Source organism: Globicephala melas, chromosome 12 (assembly GCF_963455315.2).
Source record: "Globicephala melas chromosome 12, mGloMel1.2, whole genome shotgun sequence".
Classification (NCBI taxonomy): domain Eukaryota; kingdom Metazoa; phylum Chordata; class Mammalia; order Artiodactyla; family Delphinidae; genus Globicephala; species Globicephala melas.
The window spans coordinates 79,630,744-79,656,679 of record NC_083325.1 but is presented as its reverse complement, the minus strand read 5'-3'; the positions used below and the strand labels follow the sequence as shown (position 1 = coordinate 79,656,679).

General features: G+C 42.7%; 2 protein-coding genes across 11 annotated transcripts in view; one reads left to right on the top strand and one right to left on the bottom strand.

Annotated features, from left to right (window-relative positions):
• Positions 1 to 25,936, bottom strand: part of LOC115846062 (uncharacterized) — a 329,078-nt gene that overhangs the window by 169,393 nt on the left and 133,749 nt on the right. For 5 of the 8 annotated variants that reach the window (XM_070046859.1, XM_070046855.1, XM_070046857.1 and 2 more), the window contains exons 1-2: positions 5,574 to 8,021; positions 4,310 to 4,410 (exon numbers count right to left, since the gene is read on the bottom strand). The exons of 1 other annotated variant lie outside the window; for it this stretch is intronic. In XM_070046859.1, coding sequence (XP_069902960.1) covers positions 6,609 to 7,481 — 873 coding nt within the window. In that variant the 5' untranslated portion in view covers positions 7,482 to 8,021 and the 3' untranslated portion in view covers positions 4,310 to 4,410; positions 5,574 to 6,608. Of the gene's footprint in view, positions 1 to 4,309; positions 4,411 to 5,573; positions 8,022 to 25,936 lie in introns of those variants that run through there. 2 more of the 8 variants (XM_060309471.1, XM_070046860.1) reach the window with 1 other exon arrangement.
• On the top strand, positions 7,044 to 9,338 carry LRATD1 (LRAT domain containing 1). 3 transcript variants are annotated; one of them, XM_030844481.2, is made up of 2 exons: positions 7,044 to 7,318; positions 8,283 to 9,338. In XM_030844481.2, the coding sequence occupies exon 2, from the start codon at positions 8,319 to 8,321 to the stop codon at positions 9,198 to 9,200; it is 882 nt and encodes a 293-aa protein (XP_030700341.1). In that variant the 5' UTR covers positions 7,044 to 7,318; positions 8,283 to 8,318; the 3' UTR covers positions 9,201 to 9,338. The 3 variants fall into 3 exon arrangements, with proteins under 3 accessions (XP_030700341.1, XP_030700342.1, XP_060165453.1); XM_030844482.2 differs by having other exon boundaries at positions 7,249 to 7,388; XM_060309470.1 differs by lacking the exon at positions 7,044 to 7,318 and adding an exon at positions 7,495 to 7,859.

The following is a 25,936-nucleotide window of genomic DNA, read 5'->3' as shown; positions in this document are numbered from 1 at the left end:
TGTACAGTGGAAGGTGAAAGAAGAACTTATGTCAATACGGAGGAAGCTGTCAGCTGCATCACCCGCTTCTGGGAAGCCAAGTAAGGTAAGAACTCAAAAGTATCCATCAGGTTCAATACCAACGGATCACTGTCTCCCTCGCGAGAGCTGTTCAGTGGAATGATGGGCGCAGAAGACAGCCTGTGGTGGGGTGGGGTAAGGGTGTAAGGACAATTCTTTCAAGATAGGAGTGTATCTCAAGGGAGATGTATAGTCAGGGGATGTTTTGGTTTTTTGGGGGGGGGGGGTTTTTTGCGGTATGCGGGCCTCTCACTGTTGTGCCCTCTCCCCTTGCGGAGCACAGGCTCCGGACGCGCAGGCTCAGCGGCCATGGCTCACGGGCCCAGCCGCTTCGCGGCATGTGGGATCCTCCCAGACCGGGGCACGAACCCGTGTCCCCCGCATCGGCAGGTGGACTCTCAACCACTGCGCCACCAGGGAAGCCCAGTCAGGGGATGTTTTTAAGGTGGGAGAGACTTAAACGTGTTTACATGCAACTGGCAAGGAGCTAATAGAATAAGTAAGATCATAAATGACGGTGAAGAGAAGAGGTGATTGAAAGAGTGAGGCATGAGGGGATGACATTCAGAGCCCAGTGGGATGAACTGGTCTTTGAGAGGAATGGGGCCAGAAAAGGAACAGTAATAGGAGGGGAATTCAGAAGCAATACGAAACGCAAACCCAGGATTTTCATCAATCAGTCAGCAGCCAAACAAGGAATGTACCACTTGGGAGCAGAGAGTTTCCTTGTTCACTCACGTTTCTGCTCTAACCACAGCCTGTTAGCACAGCGAACTGGAGTACAGGAGTTCAAACAACAGAAAAGGGAGAAAAATCCTCAGCTCTGCCCCACGACTACAATATAGCTTTTTAAAAAACCACTTGACTTCACACACCTTTGAATAAAAACATATACATTTACCAGCTTAGTATGAGCAGTCTAAAAGGAGGCTCGCTTCTGTCAGAGATGGACCACAGAATGTCTAAAGTACCTAATTCCAAGTATTTATTAAGCACCTAGCTTCAAGGGCTGTCCCAGGAGAATAAGAATAATTTCTTACATTTGAGTAGAGCTTGACCAGTAATTACTCTGCTGCATCTAGAAGGCTTGGCGAGACTGTTTAAAACACAGATCCCTAGAGCCCATCCTGAGATTCTATCACTACATCCGGGAAAGAGCCTGGGAATCTATATTTGTATCAGGGTCCCGGATGATCCCAGAGGAGAATTTGGAAACCCAATGCTGTATGTCCAAGAGCAAACCTTCTTGTACATCATCTAATTTAGAACATGGACCAGGTGTCAGAGTACTCAGGTTGGTGAAAATTGAAACAAAAACAAACACTGCCAGCTCAGTAAATGAAACAGTGGCCATTCATTGTTCATGCAGGCACTGAGCCAGGCAAGGTGCATCTAAGGAGTATTCATTAAGCACCAAACGCCATGCTCGGCAAAGGGACTACAGATTTGAACTAGATTTGGAACTTTTTCTCAAATGATTCTTAGTCTATGAAGGAGGAAAGAGAAGAAAATCTAACCATGATACCAATTTGGTTTTATACGTGTTTCGACACATCTCGTGACCAATACCTACATGAAATTATGGGAGCATAAAAAACGCTCTCAATTAGAATGGTGAGGGGACAGACAAATGGGAGGACCTGATGCACGAAGGGATTATAAATTTCGAATCAAAGCTAGATGAAGCAGGTGGGGAAAGACATTTTCAGAAGGCAGAGCTAACAGCATGTGTGTAAAAGTGACCCAGGGCCACCCAGAGCTCCACCATCACTATCATGCAAGAGACATGCACTCTCCTAAAATCTGGAGAGAACACAGTGGAGAGACTAACAGTGGGCTGAAACATCTTTGTATAATCCATATCTGGCAAAATACTAAACCTTCAAGTGCTGAAGGTTTTTACCTGGGGAACATTCTCGAGTCTTTAATGGCAAAATGATAAGAAGCCACTAAAAATACTTTAATAACAACATCCAGTTATAGGAAGGAACTCAGAAAATGTGAAAATGTGGAAGCCAAACTTGGAAGAGGTCACGTAAGAAATGGATAGTCAGAGTGTCAGTGCGTGCAAAGTGGTTAAGGGGAAGCAGGTCACTAGGAATCTCTTTAGTCTTAGCTGCCATTTTTGTGATCCAAAAGAAGTAGAAGGCAGGTAAGATATTTAGAAAGATGGGTAAGTTAGTCACAACAAAACTAATGGAAATTTAGAGAAAAAAAATAGTAGGGAGGCATGGGGTAGTACCTAGAGGGTACTACAGACGCATCCACTGTTGATTTCTTTAAAAACTGAGTGATATGAACCTTCTGTGACCTTGCAGGAATCCCATGAATGGAAAGACATCTTAACAGTGAGAACAGACATTAAGAGAGAAAGGGCAGAGGGAAGGATGGGATGTTTGGTGTTCCAACATAGGTCTAAAATAAAGGAGAGAATACCTATCAGGATAGACTAACTGCCATTACAAATAGCCACAACATTTTTTGGGTGGCTTAACTCATTAAGACTTATTTCTCCCTCACATCACAATGCAATGCAGACAGTCACTGAGGAACCCACACTTCCCTCCATCTAGTGGTGCCTCTATCTTTCAGAGCCTGGAGTTCTACCATGAATCCTCTACATGTGGCCAAATGGGGAAAGAAAGTGCAGAGAAAGTCGTGTTCATGGTTTCAGCTTCTGGAGCCAATGCTGTCAGTGGCTTACTAAACTTCTACCCACATCCCATTGGCCAGACTCCATCACATGGTACCTACCTAAGGGCACATTGTGGGGGGACGTGTCATTCAGCTGTGTGCCCAGAAGGAAGGGAAATGGGGTTGGTGGAGCCACTGCACTGCCTCTGCCCCAGATGGGTACAGAGTGTTCTTTAGAAGATATCAGGATGAGTATGCTGACTGCCTAACGCAGTCAAGGACAGGGAAAGGGACGGTTCCCAAAAGGTTAAATGCTAAACTAGGGCACACAATACAATAGGCAGCTGTACTGAACAATACTTGTGTATGTCTGAAATATATTTTGCTTAAAATTGTTGCACTGAAGAGCTGTAGGTTCATATAATAAAACAACAAAATAGAAAATCATAAAGACATTATAACTGAGAGTAATCTAGATTCATTCATTCATTTGTTCTGTACGGATTTAGCAAATATGTATTGAGTGCATACCATATGCCAGTCACTGTGCTTGTAGTACAAAGATAAAATGAGCAAAATAGACATGATTCCTGACCTCGTTCATCTTACAACCTAGAGGGAATACAGACAACAAAATATGTAACTTCAAGGGAATGGGATTATTTACCCCTGTCTCTGATTTTGTTGCAACCACAATAACAAATGACAACTCTCTTAAGTTTACACATGCAAAGAGGAGCAGACGTTTTTAATCTCCCAAGAGGTCACTATCTTCTGAGTCACATAAACTTCCCTGCTCACTAAAGGAACGTTTTCTTCCGGAAATTTCTGTAGGTTTTTGAGGTGTGAAAGAAAGACAGAAACAAACATGGGCATACAGTTAAAAGCAGAAAAAACATTTTTAGCAAAGTAATGATATAAAGCAGATGGAGAGGATGAACACTCCTTCTGAATCCCTACCTAGAGGTCCGATTTTAAAGGATGACAGTTTGAGCCAAGGACCTGGTCAGTAAAATCTGGGAGAAAGTATTTCATACAGTGCTAAAGAAGGAATCAAGAGGAAAATAAGGAGGATGATACCCAGATGGCACCAAAAGAAAAGGTAACACACGTATAATTGACACCTTATCACTCCTCTGCTTACCACTGTCCATATATATTCCTCAAACCATGAAGTATTCACTTAAAAACAATTCAAAATACTATGGGATACAGGATGTAATCAGCCCCAGGGCTCACACACGGAAATCCATACAGAGTTGCAGACTTTAAATTAGTCTCAGGATAGACAGAGCAATCACCACCTTAAGACAGAAGCAGTGCCACACTCTGGCCAGGGACAGCCTTGGACACTTCATCTAGGGTTAACTTTTGCCTGGGGCAAAGGAGAGGCAGAACTGGACAGTCATCATAACAAGTAGGACATGGGACCCTCTCCTCTCTCCCCTCTTCCGACAACAACAACAACAATAATAATACGTAGCATTGACTGAAAGCTTACTCTGTGCCAAGCATACTTGCCTGCATGAACTCACGACAACGCAATGAGATAGATACTATTTACCCACAACTTACATATGAAGAAACTGACTCCTGGAAAAGTTAAGTAACTTACTCAAAGTTATCCACAGCCAAACTATTGAAGTAGAATTCAAACTACAGTAGTTGGCTTCTTGAGTCTGCTCTTTTGATGACTGTCTTCTGCCTCTGGTGACACTGTATTTCCTCAGTGTGAAAGAAGGCAGGATGGGGTAAGAAATAATAGACAAAACGATTAGCAAACAATATTTTGTAATGCAAATAAAAATTGGGTTTTCTAATGTAGATATCTGATTGGCCTATTTCTTACTTTGTTATCCTTCTAATTGCCAAAATGTCAAAAAGAGTAGATGCATTTTCCTTAGTTTACTTTTAGTTCTTTCTTCCCCATGCCTCAGAGACTTAATGTGTTCTCTGCCTTCTGTTTCAAGGGGACCATGGGGCTGGCGGGGAGAGGGGATTCTCAGGGCATTTATTTTCCCTGGTGATTACTAAAGCAGTAAGCCTTTTATCCTGGCAGGGGGAGGGTTTGGAAAGGAGATTCAAAATATTGCATATTGATATTTCAAACTTTTGGCACTGTATCTCAAAGCCCTGACAACATTTTATGTTAATTATCCTTTGGAATGAAGGGAAGTTAAGCAAAGAAGAGCAGCCTGCTTACTCTGTAGTCTGGAGCAGGGCAGAATAGGACAGGTAGGAGAGAACACAGCATCCCATGCAAATATGTTGTAAATGTTTGTGCACAGGATTTATCTTGGGATGGACAGAGGATAAAAAAATTATTCAGTGTCAAGCCCTGAGCTACTTCCACTGAGCTCCTCTCAGACACCAGTAATGAACTCTTCAGATACTCCTCGCAGAGATCCCTGAAGTCCAGTTTATAACCAGGCCAATAACTCACTTTTGATCTCTGAAGCCACTTGTTCGATTCTCTGGACTTCAGGGCCAAAATGAGTTGTTTATTATTTATAGCAAGTATAAAAAAGGTCATCACAAGCTGTGGTCAGTTCCAAGGATGGCAACTGGTATTCTCATAACTTGCACGTGGGCAATGGCAAAACTTTTTAAAAGATTTATGCACATCAAATATATACAGATGGTCATTTTAAAGCCACTTTTTCCATCAATACTTATTAACCATCTAATCTGATAAATCACTGTATTTGGAGGCTGTGGGGTATACAGAGGCCTTCAGAAAGCAAACATGAACTGGAGACTCTGCAATTTGAGAATACTTAAGCAGAATCATCTACAAAAAAATTTTTTTATAATATGTAACAGTCCTCATGTAACCTGGGGCCGATCAGCTAACTTCTCTGGAACACCAGTTTTCTTACCTTATGCAACACGATTTTATTCATTCAACCAACAGCAGAGTCAGGTTAAAGACTGGTCCTGAAATCCCATAGAGCCTGGATAGATTGCTGGCGCTGGTATTTGGGCCTCAGTTTCTCGTTTGTTGCAGTGGGGATGTTAGTGAATCCCCTACAGAGGCAGGGAGATTAAGTCATTTACTTAAACACCAAGACGTAGTGCCTAGCAACTTGTAAGTGGTCAATACTTGTTGACTGTTTTCATTTTCATTACTGCTGATGGAACCCATTCTGTTAAAAAGTACTGTTAAAAAGGTCCAGAATACAAAATTATGTAGAACACAAGTCAATCCCGAAGGCATTCACTTTTTAAAGAGGAAGAAAGTCAACAGAGATTGGTAATAAAATGGGATGAGAGCACTAAGAGTTTGTACCAGCTGCCAAGGGGGCACAAAGAGGAAGCACCCAGTTTTCCCTGGGTAAAGAGAGTAGGCTCCACCGAGAAGCTGCTGGAGCCCAGCCTTGAAAGTAGAACTAGATGTCTAAGAACTCTTCAGGACTTAACGTTATAAGCTTTTTAAACTGTCGATCTAAAATTTCACATGTGTGAAAGTCATCTTTCAGCATCCCATATCCAGAGCACATTCATTAACTTTCCAACCAGGAATGCCATCATTAATTACTGCTGGACACCCTTCTCCCACGAAACCAAACAAAAATCCCTTAGCAATCCCTTAGCAATGGCAGTTCTGGGGGTTGGGAAGCAAGATTATGTCCCACTGTCGACATTGGTGATGCGCCCCCTTCACAGACAGACTTGGAGGCCAAACTCAGGCCCAGTCAGGGAGGGGGGTGGTCAAGGCTCCGCCTTTTCATTCGTGTTGGACACCGCGCTCCTTTTAAACCAGGCGCCAGTGCTGGGTCAGCAGCTCCACACAGGTCAAAGGAGATGAACCGAACACCGCAGGCACAATTTCAAAGGGATCGGTGGCCGTCAGGAAAAAGTCTGTGCGCCGAGGACCAGCCCAGGGGCCCTCAGGAACCCAGGCTCAGGGGTCCTCAGCAGGGTCCCCGGGTGCCCGCCTCTGACAACGTCGTTCCCCGCCCCGGGCCGCGCAAAAGGCTCGGGGTGCACTGGGGATTTTTCTCCACCCTCAGACTCAGCTTCGTCGCTGGAGTCTGTTCTCCCGGAACACAGAACGCAGGCTGACGGCGCGCCCAGTCTCGATCGGTAGGCGAAGCTGCTGGATGGAAGCCGGCCGAGCCGCCGTACGGAAGCGCCCCGCCCCTCGCGCGCTCCCGGCCGGCGCTCGCACCTAGCCCCGGGGGCGGCGCGCGCTCCGGTGTACGGGGGCAGGGCGGGGCGGGAAGGGGCGTGGCGTGGCAGGGCGCACGCTGGAGACCCGCCCCTGCTCCCCTCCCCCTCCGGCAGAGATTGACGAGCACTGGGCATCGGCCCCAACCAATGAGCGCGTCCGGGGGCGGGCCCTGGAGCCAGCTGCTTTGGCTACTTAGAGTCGTCGGCTGGGCTGTAGGAAACCAGAACGGAGTCGGGACTGCCCAGGTGGAGTAGGCGCCCCAGCCAACGTGGACCGGCAGGCGCACGGGCATCGCGGCGGGGACCGCACCGCACGGATCCGCGCGGGGCAGAGCCGAGCCACAGCCCCACGCGCCGCCCAGGACACGCTCGTCACCACCACCTCCGCAGCACCCATGGGGACCAGGAGACTTTAAAGGAGTTTGGGGTTTCGGGAGCAGGGAAATCACGGGTACGAAGAGGCAGCTTTCTTTGCCTTGGAAACGTGTTTTCTTCGTCCGATTGTTTGGACCCTGTGCCGGGTAGGAGGGAGAGGGGACTTCTGGCTGAAAGTGGGCCTCGCCACACAACCCGCACCCACACCGGCACACACACACCGCACTGGCTTCCCCCATCCTCCCCTTGCCTCTTTGTTAGGTTATTTTAGACAGAGCAGCCTCGCCCTGGCGCAGCCAGATTGGCTCTGCTGGGGAGAAGGCGAGAGAACTAAGGGGCAGAGTGCACCTGCCTGTGTGGGCAAGTGTGCCCGGGTGCGTGGGTGTACGTGCACTGGCGAGCGTGCCAGCGTGGGGTTGGAATAGTGTACGAAGGTGGGGGTCTGAGTGTGTCGTCGCGAAGGTTTGTCATTGTACGTGACATCAGCACACCGGTGTACCAGCCTGTCAGTGTCTGGACTCCAAGTGTGCAAAATTATGCTGGTGTCAAGTGGGTGCCCGTGAACGTGTCCGATGGTCATTGCGCGAGGCGCTCTCGGGGAGGAGCACGGACCTAGGGTAAAACTGAGAGGTGGGCTGGGGAGGGGGGCGGCTGAAAATGTGAGCGCAGCGCGCTCCAAGCTCTGGAGCCCGAAGCGCTCCCCCTTTCCTCCAATCCACCCCTCCGTCCCTTCCTGGGTGTCCCGACTCCCACGCTGCCACACCCCGCGCTGTCCTTCCCACTGGGACCCCGCACGCCCTCCCGCGCTCCAGCCTCTTCTCTTGTGGGCGTTGGGCCGGGTTCCGGTACAAGGTCCGAGGCTGCGTGGCGGCGTCCGCTCTCGCCCGCCGGACTGCTGGCTCCCGTGCCGGTCCTGGCCCCGGGGAGGCGGTTGACTCCAGTACAGGCGCGCGGGCGGCCAGGTCCCGGGGGCACGGCTCGTCCTGGGGAGGGCAGCGCGACTCTGATCGTGTCTCTGCGTCTCCTCTGTGCTTCCGCAGATCCCCGCTTCTGGCCCCGGCCTCGCCGCGTCATTGATGGGCAACCAACTGGACCGCATCACCCACCTTAGCTACAGCGAGTTGCCCACCGGGGACCCGTCGGGGATCGAGAAGGACGAGCTGCGGGTCGGGGTTGCCTACTTCTTCTCGGATGAGGAGGAGGACCTGGACGAACGAGGCCAGCCCGACAAGTTTGGCGTGAAGGCCTCCCCGGGCCGCGCTCCCTGCCCGGAGAGCCCTAGCCGTCGCCGCCACCACCACCTGCTGCACCAGCTGGTCCTCAACGAAACTCAGTTCTCCGCCTTTCGGGGCCAGGAATGCATCTTTTCCAAAATGAGCGGCGGCCCTCAGGGCGCCGACCTGAGCGTCTACGCGGTCACGGCGCTGCCCGCGCTCTGCGAGCCCGGCGACCTGCTGGAGCTGCTGTGCCTGCAGCCCGCGCCAGAGCCGCCCGCGCCCGCCCCGCACTGGGCCGTCTACGTGGGCGGCGGGCAGATCATCCACCTGCACCAAGGCGAGATCCGCCAGGACAGCCTGTACGAGGCGGGCGCGGCCAACGTGGGCCGGGTGGTGAATAGCTGGTACCGCTACCGCCCGCTGGTGGCCGAGCTGGTGGTGCAGAACGCCTGCGGCCACCTGGGCCTCAAGAGCGAGGAGATCTGCTGGACGAACTCGGAGAGCTTCGCCGCTTGGTGCCGCTTCGGCAAGCGGGAGTTCAAGGCGGGAGGGGAGGTGCCGGCCGGCACGCAGACCCCGCAGCAGCAGTACTATCTCAAGGTGCACCTGGGTGAGAACAAGGTGCACACGGCCAGGTTTCACAGCCTGGAAGACCTCATCCGCGAGAAGCGCCGCATCGACGCCAGCGGCCGCCTGCGTGTGCTCCAGGAGCTCGCCGACCTTGTGGACGACAAGGAGTAGCCTGGGGGAAGCCGCCCGCCCCTCCAGCCTCCCCGCGCCCCGCTCCCTCCCCCGCACGCGGGCTCCCAGGCCGGCGATTCAGCACCCCCCGACCCTCTTGAGTGGCCACCCGCAGCGGCCAGCGCCCGGGCTGCAGCCTCGCATCTTTCTGGCAAGTGGCAGGTAGTCCCAGGAACTGGCCCCGGGACTGAAGGGGCCGCGCCCGCCCGGCTGAGATCCCCAGTGGTGATGATGGTGTTGGGAGACCCAGCGTGCGCTTGCCCCTTGAGTTGTAAGTGGGGAGAGGAGAACGGGCCGAGGGAAGCAGGGACAAGACCTCCCCCCAAGAGTCACTGGTCTAGTGACTAACACCCGACCTACTAGAAAGGGACCATCACCGCCCCAAACGTGCACACACAGACCGGTGGGAGGTGAGAATGGATCCTTTCAGGGCACAGCTCAGCTCTAGTATGGATGTGTCCCCAGACTGCAGGATTTCCAAGAAATCGAGCCTGTCCCTCATGCACTTGTGAATAATTCCACGAGGGAGCAAGCACTTCGGGACTCCGGGTTATCCCGAGGCTGCCCGGGACTTTTTCAGCTCTCCAGTCCCTGGTCTCCTGACATTGTATCCCAGGCTCCGGGCTAAGCAAGACAGTGTTTGTTTTGCTTCCCGTTCTTTCCACCTAGGGAAGCGAACGCCACTCCCCACCGGCATTTGCCTGTGAGTCTCCCTTGCTGGCAGAAGGGATGCCTTCCCGGTCCCCGGAGGATAATGGCGCAGCAAATTTGATGAGGAGAGCCGGCCCCGCCCCCCTGGACAAGAGAAGGCTCACCAGGTGTCCGCGAACTTGAATCTGTGTAAAGGGCCCTTGTTCTCAACCCTAGATGGCTCCCTCCTTGGGCTGCGTTTCAAAAATAACCACAGTTTTAAAGGGGTTGGAGAAGACGGAGGGGAAAGACATGGCAACATTCCAGAAACCAGCATTATTACAGCACCATAGCCAGTGTATTTAGTTTGGCTTTTCCTAACACAGAAATCTCAGAAGGTGGGGAAGTGGAAATAAAGTCTTAAAATCGAGAAAGCAGTTGTCCAAATATGTCAACAAAGCCTATCGTGTTGATGTTTTTTTATTGACCATTTTAGCAACATGCTAATAAAATTTCAAATTGAAATTTTTATTTTCATGGCTTTAATCCATGATAGTTTAAATACTGGGGGCCATTAAGAGTGGATTTAGCTAAGAGCTTAGCTAACATTGCCTTTTCACTCTATTTTTCTCAAACCTTATGAGAATTCTGTTTTTGAATATTGTAGTTAATTTTTTGGCTTTAACGGCAGCCCTAGTAATGGTGGAGTTGTTAATCCATGTGTATATTGTGCTGAATCTCCATCAGTTAAGGGGTTTACTGCTTCGGTGGAAATTGCTAGCAGGTTCCATGATGTTAATTTCTCGATGTTGTATACCACTACCATTCCACATTTGCATTTCTATTTTTCTTCCTCTCTCCCTGATCTTCTTAAAAAACGAATGTAGAATTGGTGGCTTTTTCCCCCTTCTCTTTAGCCAGTCCCACAATTCATTCCTGAAAACCGGAAAGAACTTCTAGGATCAGGTCGATCGTACGGTTTTCAAAAAATTAAGGCTGTTTGAAACCCCTTCCTTGGGTAAGGACTTACCAACTTCTCTCCTGTGCTGCAGCCCCAGCCTGATTAACTGTTACTTGATTCAGTGTGTGTCAGACACACCTCCAGCATCTACGTCCCGTCCCTTCCAGGGGAATTTGTCAAATAATGGTGTTTAGCTAATTGTTGCAAGCAGTCGCCTACTGACAGTTGTGGTTTAGTTGGACAGCAAATATTATGGCCAAAGCCAGTTCCTTGGCATTTCAAAAACAATGCAATAAAAACTAGTCGAGGTTAGCTGCGACTGGAAATGCCTTTCTTTTGTTTGTTTTCATGGTAAAATGATTCATCTCTGTTTTGTTTTTTGGTTTTCAGCCTGGATTCATTCCCTGATCTTGACTCAAAAGGTCAGCTCAATGAACTATGAACTAGAGTATTTTTCTTAAGCCTATTGAGTGATTTATTTTTAAAAAAATGTTTAAATGCCTATGCTTTTCTTTCCGCACATACAACAGCAAAACTTTTGTAATAACGAACTTAATATTTGCATGTATGGAGAACTGGAAATCATTTATTTCCCTAACTTATTCCCCTTTCAAATAACAGATGTCGGATCCTAAACCGAAATTCTTTATTGTATCTACACAGCCCACATTCTTTACTGTGTCCTCCTACTGTATCTTGGCTCTCTGCTGTATTAAATACCATCCTAAGCATTTGTTCGAACAGGACTCCTTCTTGACATTTTGTCTTCTGCCTGTCACTCAGAGGGTGGGACTTTAGCAAAAGAAATGAACGGTCTCTCACACCTGAGATTTATTTCCTCTGATGGTACATAATCTGATTTTGCTCTTACTAAGAGGGTCACTATAACAGAGGCTTAGCTTGATACTTGCTGAGACTAGATTAGCAATAAAAATAAGAGTTTGGCAGCCAAAGTAGCACTCGTGACTATATTGGTCTATTAAGGATTGGGTTGATGATGATACTTCTACAAATTCACGATAGAAAAACACTAGTTACAAAGGGAACTTGAAAGGTCTGTATATTCCTTATATTACTCCTGAAATTTTTGTTACCTGTTGGTCAATGTTAATAATAACCAGTGGCAGAATAATTCTAATTGTAGTACAGCATGAAGAGGCTATTATCAAGATATTGTCTAATAGTTTTATGCTGGAAAACATGTCTATTTTTAGGACGTTCTCAATGGGAATGACAGCGAGAAGGTGGAAGGTCTCTGGGAAGATGGTACCAGTAGACTTGAGTTTTATTATGAGCAGATACAATATCTCTGGATGTTATCAGAGGTATAGAAACTAAGCCAAAAGCCTCCTGACGTTTTAATAGAAGTCAGGGATTTAGTCTGGGTTTTCGTTATCCTCAAGAGAACAGCGCTTCATAGTGACTTTCATGGTGTTGAGTGTGGCCTAGCTAGTGGTGGGTCCCGTCAGTGATGTGGTGCAGAAGAAAACTATCCGTAGACCCCCATCCTTTCTCACTTTCAGAAGGTGATTCTGAAAAGCAAACTACTAAAAAAAGATGAATATTTTTACTTCAGGGACTGCTTTGCTACACATTTGGTAATTAAGGGAAAAAAAAAGGAGGTAGAATGGGGAGAAGGGAGGTTAGGCTTACTTTAAACAAAACCAGTCCTGAAACACTGTTATTCTCAAAGTATATCTTTGTATATAAAAAAAAAATTCTGTAGAAGTTACATGTATTGCATTTCTTTTTTTAAAAATTAAAAGTATATTAATGAGCCAAATAGATATAAAGTTCCTCAGTATTTAAAAATTTAAATGCCTGTCATGACTGTATTTTATTAAATGAAGCAGTACCATCAAGTCACTGAAAGTTATAAAACACTTGTGCCAGATTAGAACATCAAACGCAGACGCAGCTGTAAGTTCAGTGACGTCACCTGATTTTACTAGACTTTCAGAATTTTGATGTTTATCTTCCTCTTTGTGTCATGTTTCTGTGGTGAATACTTTTGTTTGAATTTGTTTTTTCCAGAAAAGCATGCTATTGGTGTTTACAAAAGAATTACCTGAGTAATCCGTTTATCCTAACAGTTTTCAAACATTACCTTATTGATTATGTTGGGTGTGTGCTTTCAACACCCCTAAGAATTCAGTGTCTTTGGCATCTAATAAATGGAGCAGGGTCAAATTTCAGTGAAATTAATACTAACTGTACAAACATAACAGAGCTACCTGATTTACTTTTATCTACATGTCTATTTTTAAATCATTCTGCTTTCTCATTTTTAGACAAATGAAGAGAATCTAGTTAGGTGGGCCTTTCAGAGATGATTTGCCACGTGCATAAAGGGTCTGCAAGTGAAAAACACAGGCTTCCAGATTTCTGGAAACATTAAGAACTGTGTTTAGAAAATGGTTGTCTGAGATCCAACTCGATATTTTTGCTGACAATTACTAGCTATTAGCAGAATATATATATGTGTGTGTATGTGTGTCTATATACACACACATTTATAATCCTTATACATGTATATGTATACATACATATAATAATTTACACAGGTCATATATGCAAATGTGCATGTGTACACACATATATAAATACATTTCTACCTATAGCTAATAATTGTGATTTCATTCAGAGATATAGATATATGTACACACATACATGCAAACTATTTAAAAATAAAATGGAGAGTGACTTGAGATCTACAAAAACAGGAGGAAACATTCGAGGGTGCAAAATAGCTAATAGCTCTGCCTAAAACGAAGCATAAACAAAAAGAAGAAAATGTGGGAGTTGCAGTTAGTTTTAGTCTCACTTTTAGAAGACTACGTTCCTTGTTTCTCTAAAATGGACAAAAGATTCAAAGGAAAGCTGTATAGATTATAAAGTAATTGCAAAAGAAGACACAAGATGAAGTGGAGAGGTTATGAGATGATAAAATAAGCTAATAAGCTTTTCAACAGGGGATACCTGTTCTCCATTCGAACTGAAGACAGAAAGCTAAGATCTTATTTTCCAACCATTTCATAATTTATAAAATCTCTGATTTCATAACTCATAGGTTGTATGTTTACCTCATTTGAACTTGCAATATAAGAGATTTAAGCATTTGAATACGTTAGGGAAAAGGAAAAATAGTCTCCTCTGCCCTTACTGGAGGTGAGTTTTGTGATTATTGCATTCATTGGCAGCACCCAGATGAACAGTTCCCCATACTGTGGGCTTGGCACATAGCAGTTGCTCAATAAATATAAGACTGTGGCATTTCTCTACTTTACCTGGTTTTCAGTGATACTTGATCACTAGGAAGACCAGAAATCCCACCACCTGGCTTGTCTGTAAGGGAAACTTAAATTTCTTTCACAGAAATTGGAGGGGTTTCCCACCTCGGAAGGCTCACAGAAATATAATTTATGAAGCTTAAGGCTGATTTCAGTTAAAGGGTATTCTGCATGCTCTGTTTTCTTCTAGGGAAAACAAAAACAAAAACAAAAAAATGACTATCAAAGAATCCAAAGAGAAAATGTTCTCTTATCATTTGCTTGGAAAGGGGAAAGCGAAATAATAATTCTGACAAAAACTTCCACAACCTCATCTCTCATTTACCTCAAGGAGAGATTTTTCTCGCATGAAATCACAAGATCATTCCTTCAGAAGGAAGCTTATTATTGAAGCTCTTGCTAAAAATCTTCTTCAGATGTGCAGGGGGGAACCTACTAAATTGTTACCTTAACTCTCTGGGAAAAATTAGATTTGATGGAATTTGGTCATGGGTAATTTTTCTAAATAAACATTACTCATATATTAACATTTCCAAATAATTGCTATGCCCATTGGCTTTTATAATCCAATTATTTTTTTAATGTGAACGAGTTCTGAGCTTAATTTGGTTCAAAGGGGAGAGGCTTGTAAAACATTAGGTGTGGATAGAGCCAATGACTTAAATTTTAAGCATAAAATAAATGCTTCAGAAGTTAACTTCAGCTATAATACATTCAGTGTTCCAAAAAATAGGAAAGATCATATAAGATCTCACTGCTCGTATGCTTCCTAAGGAAATTCTTGCCATCAATCTGTGAAATAGACATTAATGTTCTACTCAGGCCACAATGGTAAACTTGAGGGCTTCTTTATTAGAAATATACTGATATTTGCTTTAACAAAGAAGTTATTCTAAAATTCAGTCACTTTTCCCTCCAGCAGTCCCACAAGACGCCAGCTCTTTGCTCAGTGCCAAGCCCATTGTTTTCAGGTATCAGATTCTCCTGGGGAATGAGCAGATCTGGCAGTGATTTTGTAAAGCATCTCCCAACTTCTAATAGTGCTTCTCAGCACAAGTGTTTGCCCAGGGTCTGAGCCAGAGAGAGGCTAACTAAGGTCAAGGATAGGGCTGCCCCATTTTGCAAATAAAAATGCAGGCCACTCGATTACTTCTGAATTTCAGATAAAAAGGGAATAATCATTTTAGTATAAGTATGTTCCATGTACTATTTGGGACTTACTTAGAGTAAAACTGATGTGTTTATCTGAAATTCAAACAAAACTTCCTGTCCAATATATTACCTGGCAGCCCTACTCAGGGAAGGCCTCACCATCTCTAAGAAGACAGAGGCCTCTGCATTTTTAGAGCTGACAAACAAAGGACACATCTCCTACCCACATCATGGAAGTCTTATCAGATTGCTCACGTGTCTTTATGGCCAGATTCAGGTCCAGGAACGAGCATATAGTCCAAGAAAAGCCTCAGAAGAAGAGTTCACAGGCTCCCTAGTCATTGAGAGAGTTGGCTGTGCGTATGTGTAGGTGGGGATGGGGGAGTGTTTCCTGTGTCTCTATTCTTATACCCTTTGGATTATATTTATAGGACATGCCACCCTTTATCTTGGGGGGTATGATGAATACTTGCCCGTACAACCAAAAATACTCTACGCCACTGTTTCTTTTGTTTGTTTGGTTTTTTTTTTTTTTTTTTTGCGGTATGCGGGCCTCTCGCTGCTGTGGCCTCTCCCGTTGCAGAGCACAGGCTCCGGATGTGCAGGCTCAGCGGCCATGGCCCACGGGCCCAGCCGCTCCGCGGCATGTGGGATCCTCCCGGACCGGGGCACGAACCCGTGTCCCCTGCATCGGCAGGCAGACTCCCAACCACTGTGCCACCAGGGAAGCCCTACGCCACTGTTTTTAATCCCACCTGCTACTTATTCCAATCTGGGTCCTCACCTCGCACCTGGCTATTTCACAGCTTCCTCACCTGTCTCTCTCCCCCTGGCTTCTCTATCCAAACACCTGCAGCCATAGCGCTCTTTCTCAATACAGGCCCATTGCTCACAAGATAAAGGCCAAAGTCCCAGGGGGCAGCAGTCAGGGTGCTCCATGGTCTGACCCCTATGTACACCCAGCTGCATTTCTCTCGACTCACAGGGTTTTACAGAACATAGAGTGTTCATTCATCCTTTCATGACTTTCTACATTGTTCCCCTTTACCTAATGGCCATTCTTGATTCCTGAATGGAAAACCCTTATTCAACCACCCTTCCTGGCCTATCTCTAAACTACCCCTAGCATGGTTTTAGTAATTTCCTTCTGTGTGTTCCCACTGAATTTGCTTACAGCTCCCCCAGACTTGCCTCGACTATAAATATTGTTTACACCTGTCTCTCCCTGCGCTGAGCTCTGTTAGAAAAGGCCCTGGGACTTACTTATTCTTGCAGCTGCAAAGTCAAGCTCTTGTGTTAGGCGCTCAGTTAGAGTCTGTTGGACGCATGGAAGAAGTAGGGAAGGGAGAAGAGCTGGCTGCTCCGTATGTATGTGAGCATTGGCCCACCAGCTCACTCTGAATGGGCTATAAAGACCTATTAACTTATACGTACTTCGCCCTGAGAACCATGCAGTAGAAAATTCGTTTCTATTTAGAAAATTAGCTGGAATTCTGAGGAGTCTACATTGCATTACATTACCCTACAAATGATGGAAGATTAGCCTTATGTAGTTGAAAAGTTTTCTCTGCCCTGGTTATACCTGTACAAGCATTTCTTAATGAATGAACTTCATGAGTTTCATTATGATGGAAATACAGATTTTTTTCCTCTTGGTAATTTAATTTCTGCCTAGGTGAGACAGCTTTGAGAGTTGCAGATCTAGAAGGCAGCGGAGGAGTGACTTGTAAGATGTGAAGATGAGACAAGGCATTTCCCATATGGGCCACTTCAGTAAATGGGTCCTCGAAAGCCATGTTAAGTCAGTACAGAAAATATCTACTGAAAACCCCAGTCCTGTTCCCTTTGGGGAAGTAAAATCTCTCCCAATCTTAGACTAAGCAAATGTGCCTATAGCATGTGTGGAAGGAAGAAAAGGATCCCCTTGCCTAATATTCCAGCAGAGGGAGCAGAGGAAAACCAGCCCCCTTTGATAGGTGATGTTGGGACCTCCAGGCTGGTTGAACAGCTAGAATAATTTGAAATGATACGAGATGCAACTGAGCACTAAAAATGTAACTCAATTAATGTCTTATAAAATATATATGGTTTTATATATTATATTTTGCCTGGAACTCTTAGGAAGAGCATCCCGTGCTTTTCCAGGGAATTATTATTCTGTTTAGCACCTCTGGACATTTAATATAGTTTAATATGGTTTTGGTGATGGTTATGGTTATCTGTACTTCAGAAAAGCGTTCTAGTTTGAGATTTTAAACCATAATATCCTGTTGAGAAAAGAAGTGTTAAAACTTAAGAATGGAGCACATCTTGAGAATGAAAGATTACTAATTTGGGATTAGAAATACAGGTAAATACGGGTTATGGTAAAACATTGCTTTTGCCCAGAGAGCAATTTCCAGAGGAGAGAGCAGACGAGATTTTTCATTATGCAGCCTCACCATTCTGATTTAAAAAATCAGTGCCCCTCGTGTGCATCTGTTTTATCTGTATATAGTTTTATGAGACAGGGTCTACACAGGCAATGGGAGCACACGCAGTTATTCCACCCTCTGCAGACCAACAAAATAAGTGCTTGACAGCCCAGATATGTTCTGCCTGTGTTATATCCTTAAAGACTTCAAGGTCTTTCCATAGCTTACCAGATAAAATCCAGACTTCATGGCATCCTTTGAGCTCTCCTCCATTCTGCCACCTACACCCCAGCCTCTGAAGCTTCATCCTCTGACCCCTTACCATACATTCTCACTATCTGTGCTAAACCACTTACCTCTCTCCAAAAGCCATGTCACTGCATGCCTTTGTTCATGCTGTTTCATTTGTGTGGAACATCCTTCTCCCCTCCTTGACCTTATATCAAAATTCTCCTCACCCTTTAGGACGCAGTTCACATATCAGCTGTTTTATGAAGACTCTCCTTCTCCTGAAACACCCACTACTCTGACAACAGCGGGCCAAATTATTCCTTTCTCACTGAGCTCCTATGGCTCTTCACCCATCATTTTAACATTCATTCCACCCATTTCATATTCTGATTTTCAGCCCCTAACCTATGTCAAATACAATTTATTTAAGTTAATGGGAACCAGATTACCTTCTGAAATAGTTTTTTATCTTGAGTCAAGGATCTTGATATTTTGATCTTTGGTTCCTTAGTAGCGAATATCTTGGTCATATTAGATGCTCAACCAATGCTGACTTAATCGAATTCAGTTAACTTAATTCAAAGGAAACTGTTCTTCTACAAGAACAGTAAGTGCTATTTTTAAATTAATGTTCTAATGGGAGATCAACTCCCTAAACATTTATTGGGTCCCTATTAAAGGCAAGCCTTGTTTTAGGTCATGTAGATACAAAGCATGGTCTAGACTTCAAGAACTCAATCCGGTAAAGGAGACAGGCACACTATTAGCCATAATCCACTACAACCTGGAATATAGGTCACTGCAAAGATATAATTTTTAAAAAAATACCGTAGAAGGTCAAAGGAAGAAGCATTTGGAAGTAGACATCAACTTCAGGAAATGAAAGTCATTGACTGGAATAGAAGATCCGAATGATGTTTTTAAGATAATTACACAATTTTGTTTAGTCTTTATTAATAGTTGAGAAAATAGACCAATTTTTCATGTTATGTAAATGTAATAGACTATCTTTTGTCATTTTTATGTAAAATGCTATTTTTAGAGTGTCTGGTCCTACAAATTCTACAGAATTGAGATTTAAATATATTGAAGCAATGCCCTTTTGCTGTGGAACTACTGAGACTGACAGGTTATTAGCATTTAATTTACCAGTTAATTCACCTCCCAGCACATCTCGGTAGGCAAGATCTTTGATTGACTGATGGACTGGTTGCCTGAGATTTAGTTCACAGGGTCAGGACAAATTCTCTAATGAGAAGCTGTGCAAATGAGGGGCTTCTTGGAGTGAGGCTGGGCCCAAAGCAGTGATGATCTTAGGCCTCCTGAGAGATGGAGCTCTCACTCGAGGAGAAAGGCCAAGGCCACAGCCAGGAGGACAGGGCCACTGGTCAGTCCTGAGCGACAAGGTGGGCTACAGAGAAAAAACAGCCCAAATGTCAGAAGCCATGAGGACACTGGTCAGATGCAGTGTGCAAAAATGTGTCAAGATGAAGGCCATTTTGCCAAGATAGAATTAATAGTTGAGATGAAACTATTGCTAAGAGGAAACTGACAACTCTAAGAAACGATGCTGGCTCACCATCTGTAGAAATATTTCAATTTATAACATATTGTGTTTAATTTTAAAATGACCTTTGGAAAAAAACCAGGAAATCTATTAACTTTGACAATACTCCTTCAATACAAATAATAGAATTTCTTTGAAGAAAAACAAACTTAAGCCTCTTGTCTAAAGAAACCCTACATTTACTCAGGTGTTTCCAATGGCCTTTGGTGAAAAGCAACCGCTTTCTAAATGCTTCTAATAATTTCAGTAAATATCTCTGTGAAATTGAACACATAATACAGGCAAAATGTTCCTTCTTATGTGCAATTCCCATTTGCTTTAAAGGGAGACATCCTAGATTATAAACAAAGATTGAGAAATAGCCAAAATGTCCAAGTATACAAGTACCAGTGACTGGATTGCAATTCTTTAAGTGTCGAATCTCATGCTAATGAATTCCAAAGAAAAACAGCTGACTTTACGCATTTATTTTAATAAGGCTGTGAAAACAGTCCATTTACAGTATAAAAACGCCTTGTCTTTTAAAAATGCCATATGGAATATTTTAATAAATTGAATTTTTGTCTGCCTGTCAAATCTGTCAATTTGACAAGACCCCTCAAGGAGTATTGCTAATGTTATAGTTCTATTCTTCCAATAGGGCTACATTTGGAATTTAATATGGGATACTTAGAGCAAGAATCCTTCCATCAGAGTCATTTTAAGTAACAAATACTAACATAATATCTTAAGTCTCCAACCTTTTAAAGCCAGGGTGATTTTGTTTCTTTTGCAAACTCTTTCTTTACCTACAATAGGGTCCTAAATACTCGATTTGTCTATAATAACGAATCTAAGGAGGCAAATAAGTTGACATCATCAGAAGAATAACTATTGACGTTTGCTCAGAGAAGTGTAGATTACATAGTCCATTGTCATCCTCACAACCAACCTGTGTCAGTCAGGTTTTACTATCCCCTGTGTACAAACAGGGGCGCTGAGGCTTGGTGGGAGCAAACACCCAACTCAATGTTACACATCTTGTATTTAGTAGAACCAGTGCTTTACTTTAGGTGTTCTGATCCAAAGCCACTACATTTTTGTATCTCACAAGATCTTCCTGGAATAATCAAATGTCTCCTTCCACTACGTTCTCATAGGGAAAACACACAATATTTCCAGCTAACGTGTGGGAGTGTTTAGACTAAACCTCTGGTGGCAGTTGACGAACAAAGATGAACTCTTAGATAACAAGGTCCTACTGGGTAGCACAGAGAACTATATTCAGTATCTTGTAATAAACCATAATGGAAAAGAATATGAAAAACTACATCTATGTATATAACTGAATCACTTTGCTGTACACCAGAAACTAACACAACATTGTAAATCAACTATACTTCAACAAAAAAAATTTTAAAAGATGAACTCTTCATTTTTCAAAGTAACCTATCTAAGAGAAGTACGTATTAGGGTATTCAAAAATACAAACCTATTCAAACCCTGGACCAGCCGTATAACACGTACACTAATCACCTAGACTTGATATTCTGTCTCCTGGAATGGAATCTCAAATGCATGTCCAAAAGCCAAAATGGAATCAAGCTTCAATATTGTGATTCTTTTGTTTTTCATCCTGAACTTGAGAAAAAGAGATGCACCCAATGGACGATATTCAGGGAGTCTGTATCTATCACCAGGGTCCAAGGCAGTCCTCAGAGGACTGTTCAATAAATACGATGCTGCTTATAATGTTTGGGGGAAATATCTCTCAAAAATAGGTAGAACGCCACCACTAACAAATCGATACATGCCATGTTTCTAATTCCTTCTAAGTCTAAAATTCTGGATTTAAAAAAATGTTTGCATGATTGTAATGAAATCTTTCTGTCAATAGCCTGTAATACACAAATTAATGCTGTTTAGTGGCTGGCTGGCCCTAGCAGCAGTGTAAGGCATGAGTCAGGACCTGCAGAGATCTGGCTGAAGGACATATTTATACATGTAAAGAGGCCTGTTTAACTTAGCTAGGAGAGCGTTACCATGAGACACCGTGGTGAATCGATGGTTATCCATATGGCCAATCTCATGAAAGAATATCTTATGATTCAACCCATGGCATTTCCATTTCTGAATAGGATTAGTTATTCCTCATGAACCATGAACTCACTAGAGATCGAAAGAGACCAGAACAGATACAATTCAGTAAGTAAACCATCTAGCAGAAGGATGGCATAATGCAAAGAACGCTAGATTTTGAAAACCACGTGGCTATAAATCTGACTCCTTGCTTTCTGGCTGTGTGGTCTCGGACAACTCACTGCCCTGGGCTCCTGTTCCTTCGCCTTTGAAAAGGACATCATGAGCTCTAAATCACAGGGTTAGGATGAAGTTAAATTTTAAAATGGGTGTAAAACTGTCCACCCACAGTGTTTTGCATATAAAAAGCAATCAGTTGAATCTGGTGAATCTCAGTTAAGATATCAACTGAATTTTTTTTTTTTTAACCACTGAGATTACAGGTTTTCTAACTCCTGAATAGGTTTGCCTTGTTTCCACGTAGATAGTAAATCTTTGGAGAGAATGGATCTTGTCTTACTTCTTTTTTATCCCCCTTAGCATAATTTCAAGTATGTAGTAGATGTTCAAAACCTTTTTGATAAAAATCAGAGGGCTACTGAAATTCATCCAAATAGAAGTACTCTGAGGAAGATGAATGGGGATGTTTTTTAAATAGAAATAGTAACTATTCCTATTAAAGGAAGGACAAATACCTCCACCCAATTTTTTATTCAGTGATTATGTCTAAGCTGCATGGAACCCTATAAGGACCACCTGTGGGTGTGTTTCTGTGGTCAGAGAACTTTCCAGTAATTGGTTTCCCATCCTTCATAGAGAACCAGTTCACTCTTATCTGTGTTCCCTGCTGCTAATGGGCACCATGCTTGCAGTTAACTTCTTTACCCTTGAGGTCAGGCAGGATTGCTCCATCCCACTTCCTTTTGGGGGCAGGGTGGGAGGAACGACTTATGACTTGCTGGTGCAGCCCCTAAAACATCCTCTCCCTTTGAATATCCTCAGTGTGAGTTTAAGAGTTGTAAACCAGTTCTCTGCCAACTACAGTAGTGTTTTTCTAGTTTTCACTATAGTGTTCCATTTCTTTTCTATCTCAGCGGCTTCATCAAAGCATCCAGTTTTACCCTCTGTTATTCACTTGAAAGAAACCAGCATCCACTGGCTTCCCCCTAGCCCTGGGGGCTCATAATTTGTTCTGTCTCCTTGTGCTCAGGGAAAGTACTGACAGCTCATAATTGGTCATATTTCTTAGGAAATTTGCATTTAAACTGGGAGCAATGCTTGCTTTTCTTGGTATAATTTGTCTTACATTTTTGAAGGTAATAATTATTCATTAAATTATATTTGAAAAATGCAGGAAGAAAGAGAAAAATTGTCTATAGTCCTACCACCCATATAAAATCACTATCCACCTGTATGTATTTTCCTCTAATAATATTTAGATGCTATTTAATAACATCTCCATTTTAGCTGTATTCATAGAAATACATTTGTATATTATATATTTTACTTGTTAATATGCTATAAGCATCACCAGTATCAATACAAACTCCATGTAAACATCAGTTTAATGGTTGCAAATTATTATATTAAGTGGATATGTCATAGTTTATTTAATCATTATCTTTAAGTTTTGCATTGTTTATACTGTTTAGTATTGAAAACCATGCTGCAGTATATTTGAGTAGACTTATTTTTCCTATATTTTGAGTTCTTTCCTTAAAATATATTTCTGGATATGGAGCTACTGGGTAAATGGATACGAAAGATTTCAGGATATACACACACACACAAGTTCATGAAAAGAGCTAATAAATAAGGATGCTCAGCTGTGGGGGGTGGGTTTGTCATACGTCTATGCTCACGGCACACCATCATCATTGATCTGTGAAAACTTTATTGATTGATTGATTGATTTCCTTTTATTTCTAGTAATCATTCCCTTTACCTCTCTGCTTACCATAGGAGAGCAGTCTCATATGCTTGATATATATATTCCTTTACTTGTATGTGGTCATGTAAGCATGCATTTTTATTTTGTGTGCACATGTTAAACACACACAAATAATACTGTGTTATGGGCCTCATATTATTACTAACTTTTTTCATCCAACACTGTTTTTAAGATCTATCCATGTTGTTCTATGTAGGTCTAGCCCATGATTCTGAGCGCTGCCAGATATTCTGTCCTGTGCGTCCATCCTGCTATACTGTTCTATTCTCTGACCAGTGGACTCCCCTAGCTTGCCTCTACTTCTGTTATTACAACAACAGTGCTGGGGAGAAACTTCCTTGTTCATGCCCTCCACGGATCTGGGTAAGATGTATACCTGGAGAGAGAATGCTGGGTCCCAGAGCAGACATAAATCAAATTGGACTAAGTACTACCTGATTGTTTTCCAGAGTGATTGCTCCAATCCGTACCCTGCACAGCAGAGCACGCAAGTTCCTGTCTCCACAGTTTCCACCAACACTTGGCATTATCCAACTTTCTGATTATCCCACTCTCACAGTGGCAAAGTGATAGCTCAAGGTTTCATTTGCATTTCCCTAAACATCAGTGAGTTTGAGAATCTCTTCGTATGCTTGTTAGTTATTTGTGTTTCTCTAGTCTGATTTGCATATCTATATCTTTGTCCATTTGTCTAATAGGATCCTAGTTTTTTGTCAATGATTTATATATTATAAATATTAATGATATATTTACATTTTTAATAGAATTTTAGATTTCTGTCTCTGAAAATCTTGTGGTTTTCTTTGCTAGTTTGAGTCATAGATCTTTTAGTTTGCTATATATAATGTGAATGTACCTATTTAAAATTGGTGACACAGATGTAGAAAACAAACTTATGGTTACCAGGGGGGAAAGCAGGGTTGGGGGGGAGGGATAAACTAGGAGATTGGGATTGACACATACACACTACTATATATAAAATAGATAACTAATAAGGACCTACTGTATAGCACAGGGAACTCTTCTCAATACTCTGTAATGATCTATATGCGAAAAGAATCTAAAAAAGAGTGGGTATATGTATAACTGATTCACTTTGCCGTACAGCAGAAACTAACACAACATTGTAAATCAACTATACTCCACTAAAATTTTTAAATAAGATAAAATTGGTGACAAATTCTATTTGGATAAATAAATGCTATTAATTTTATATATCAATCTTATATCCAACAATCTTAAATCCTTCTTTTTACTTCTAAACTTTGTCAACTATAATAACTTTTTAAAAAATAAGATGGTCTATTTTTTCCCCTAGAAATTTATAGCAGCTCTTTACATCTTAGGAAAATCAATCCTTTGCCTATGAACAAAGGACTAATTACACCTTTGGCTATGAAAGAGTTGTATATATTTTTGCTTGCACTGTGATGAGTTTGCCATACTATTGTGGAATCGAATGTATCGATCTTGTATTTTGTAACTTACTTAGAAAGGTCCTTCTTTTCAAGAAATTCTCTTGTACTTTCTTTCAGTAGGTTTATTTTTTCATTTTTTTAGATTTAAATATTTTATTTATTCACAGTTTATTCTGGTGTGAAGTATAAATCCAAGTTTATTATCATAATGGTGATGCATTGAATGAACCCATCCATCTTTCCCTACTGATTTGAAATGCCCTCTATATCATAGGCTACATTTTTTGTATATATATGTGGGCCTATTTCTTGATTTTTGTATTATTTTCCATTGGTCACTCTGTCTTTTAATGCTTCAGGTCTATGCTATATAAATTATTATAGCTGTGTATTTTGATTTTAATATGCAGTGGGACTGATCCTCTCTCATTACTTCCTTTTCAGAAGTTTCCTCAATATTCTTGTTTATTTCTTTTATTTCATTGCATTCGTTTTACTGCACTGAATAGAACACCCAGCATAAGATTAAATACCAACAATGTTAACAAGAACTTTCACATCATTCCTGATATTAAAACAAGAGCTTCTAAAATTTCAACATTAAATATAGTGTTTGATGTAGGTTTTTAGTAGAAACTCTTTACTGAGTTAAGGAAGTTCTTATTATTTCTACTTTCACTATACACAAACCACAAGCTAAAATGAAAAAAATTAACAATACCAAGGGCTGGTAGGGACGTAAAACTCCTGGAACCCTATCAACAAATGTCATCAACACTACTGATGGGCATTTGCGATGACACCAGCCCTTTGGACAATTTCTATTTCTACTACATTTAGAAACACTCATACAATATGACCCAGCAATCCCACACAGGACCCTAGAAATGCATACATAGGTGTAACAAAAGAGGTGTGCAAGAATATTAATAGTAGTATTATTAGTAATAGCGAAGAGCTGGGAAAAACTCAAACCTCTATCAGCAGTAGAGTGCATTAATAATGTGTTCTGTGTCCAAATAATGGCCTATTCTACAGCAATAAAAATCAATGAATTACATTTA

Coding starts and splice junctions, on each gene's coding strand:
- LRATD1 (XM_060309470.1), top strand. CDS start 7,815: ATGGTCATTGCGCGAGGCGCTCTCGGGGAGGAGCACGGACCTAGG. Junction 7,860..8,282: donor GGGAGGAGCACGGACCTAGG/GTAAAACTGAGA, acceptor GTGCTTCCGCAG/ATCCCCGCTTCTGGCCCCGG.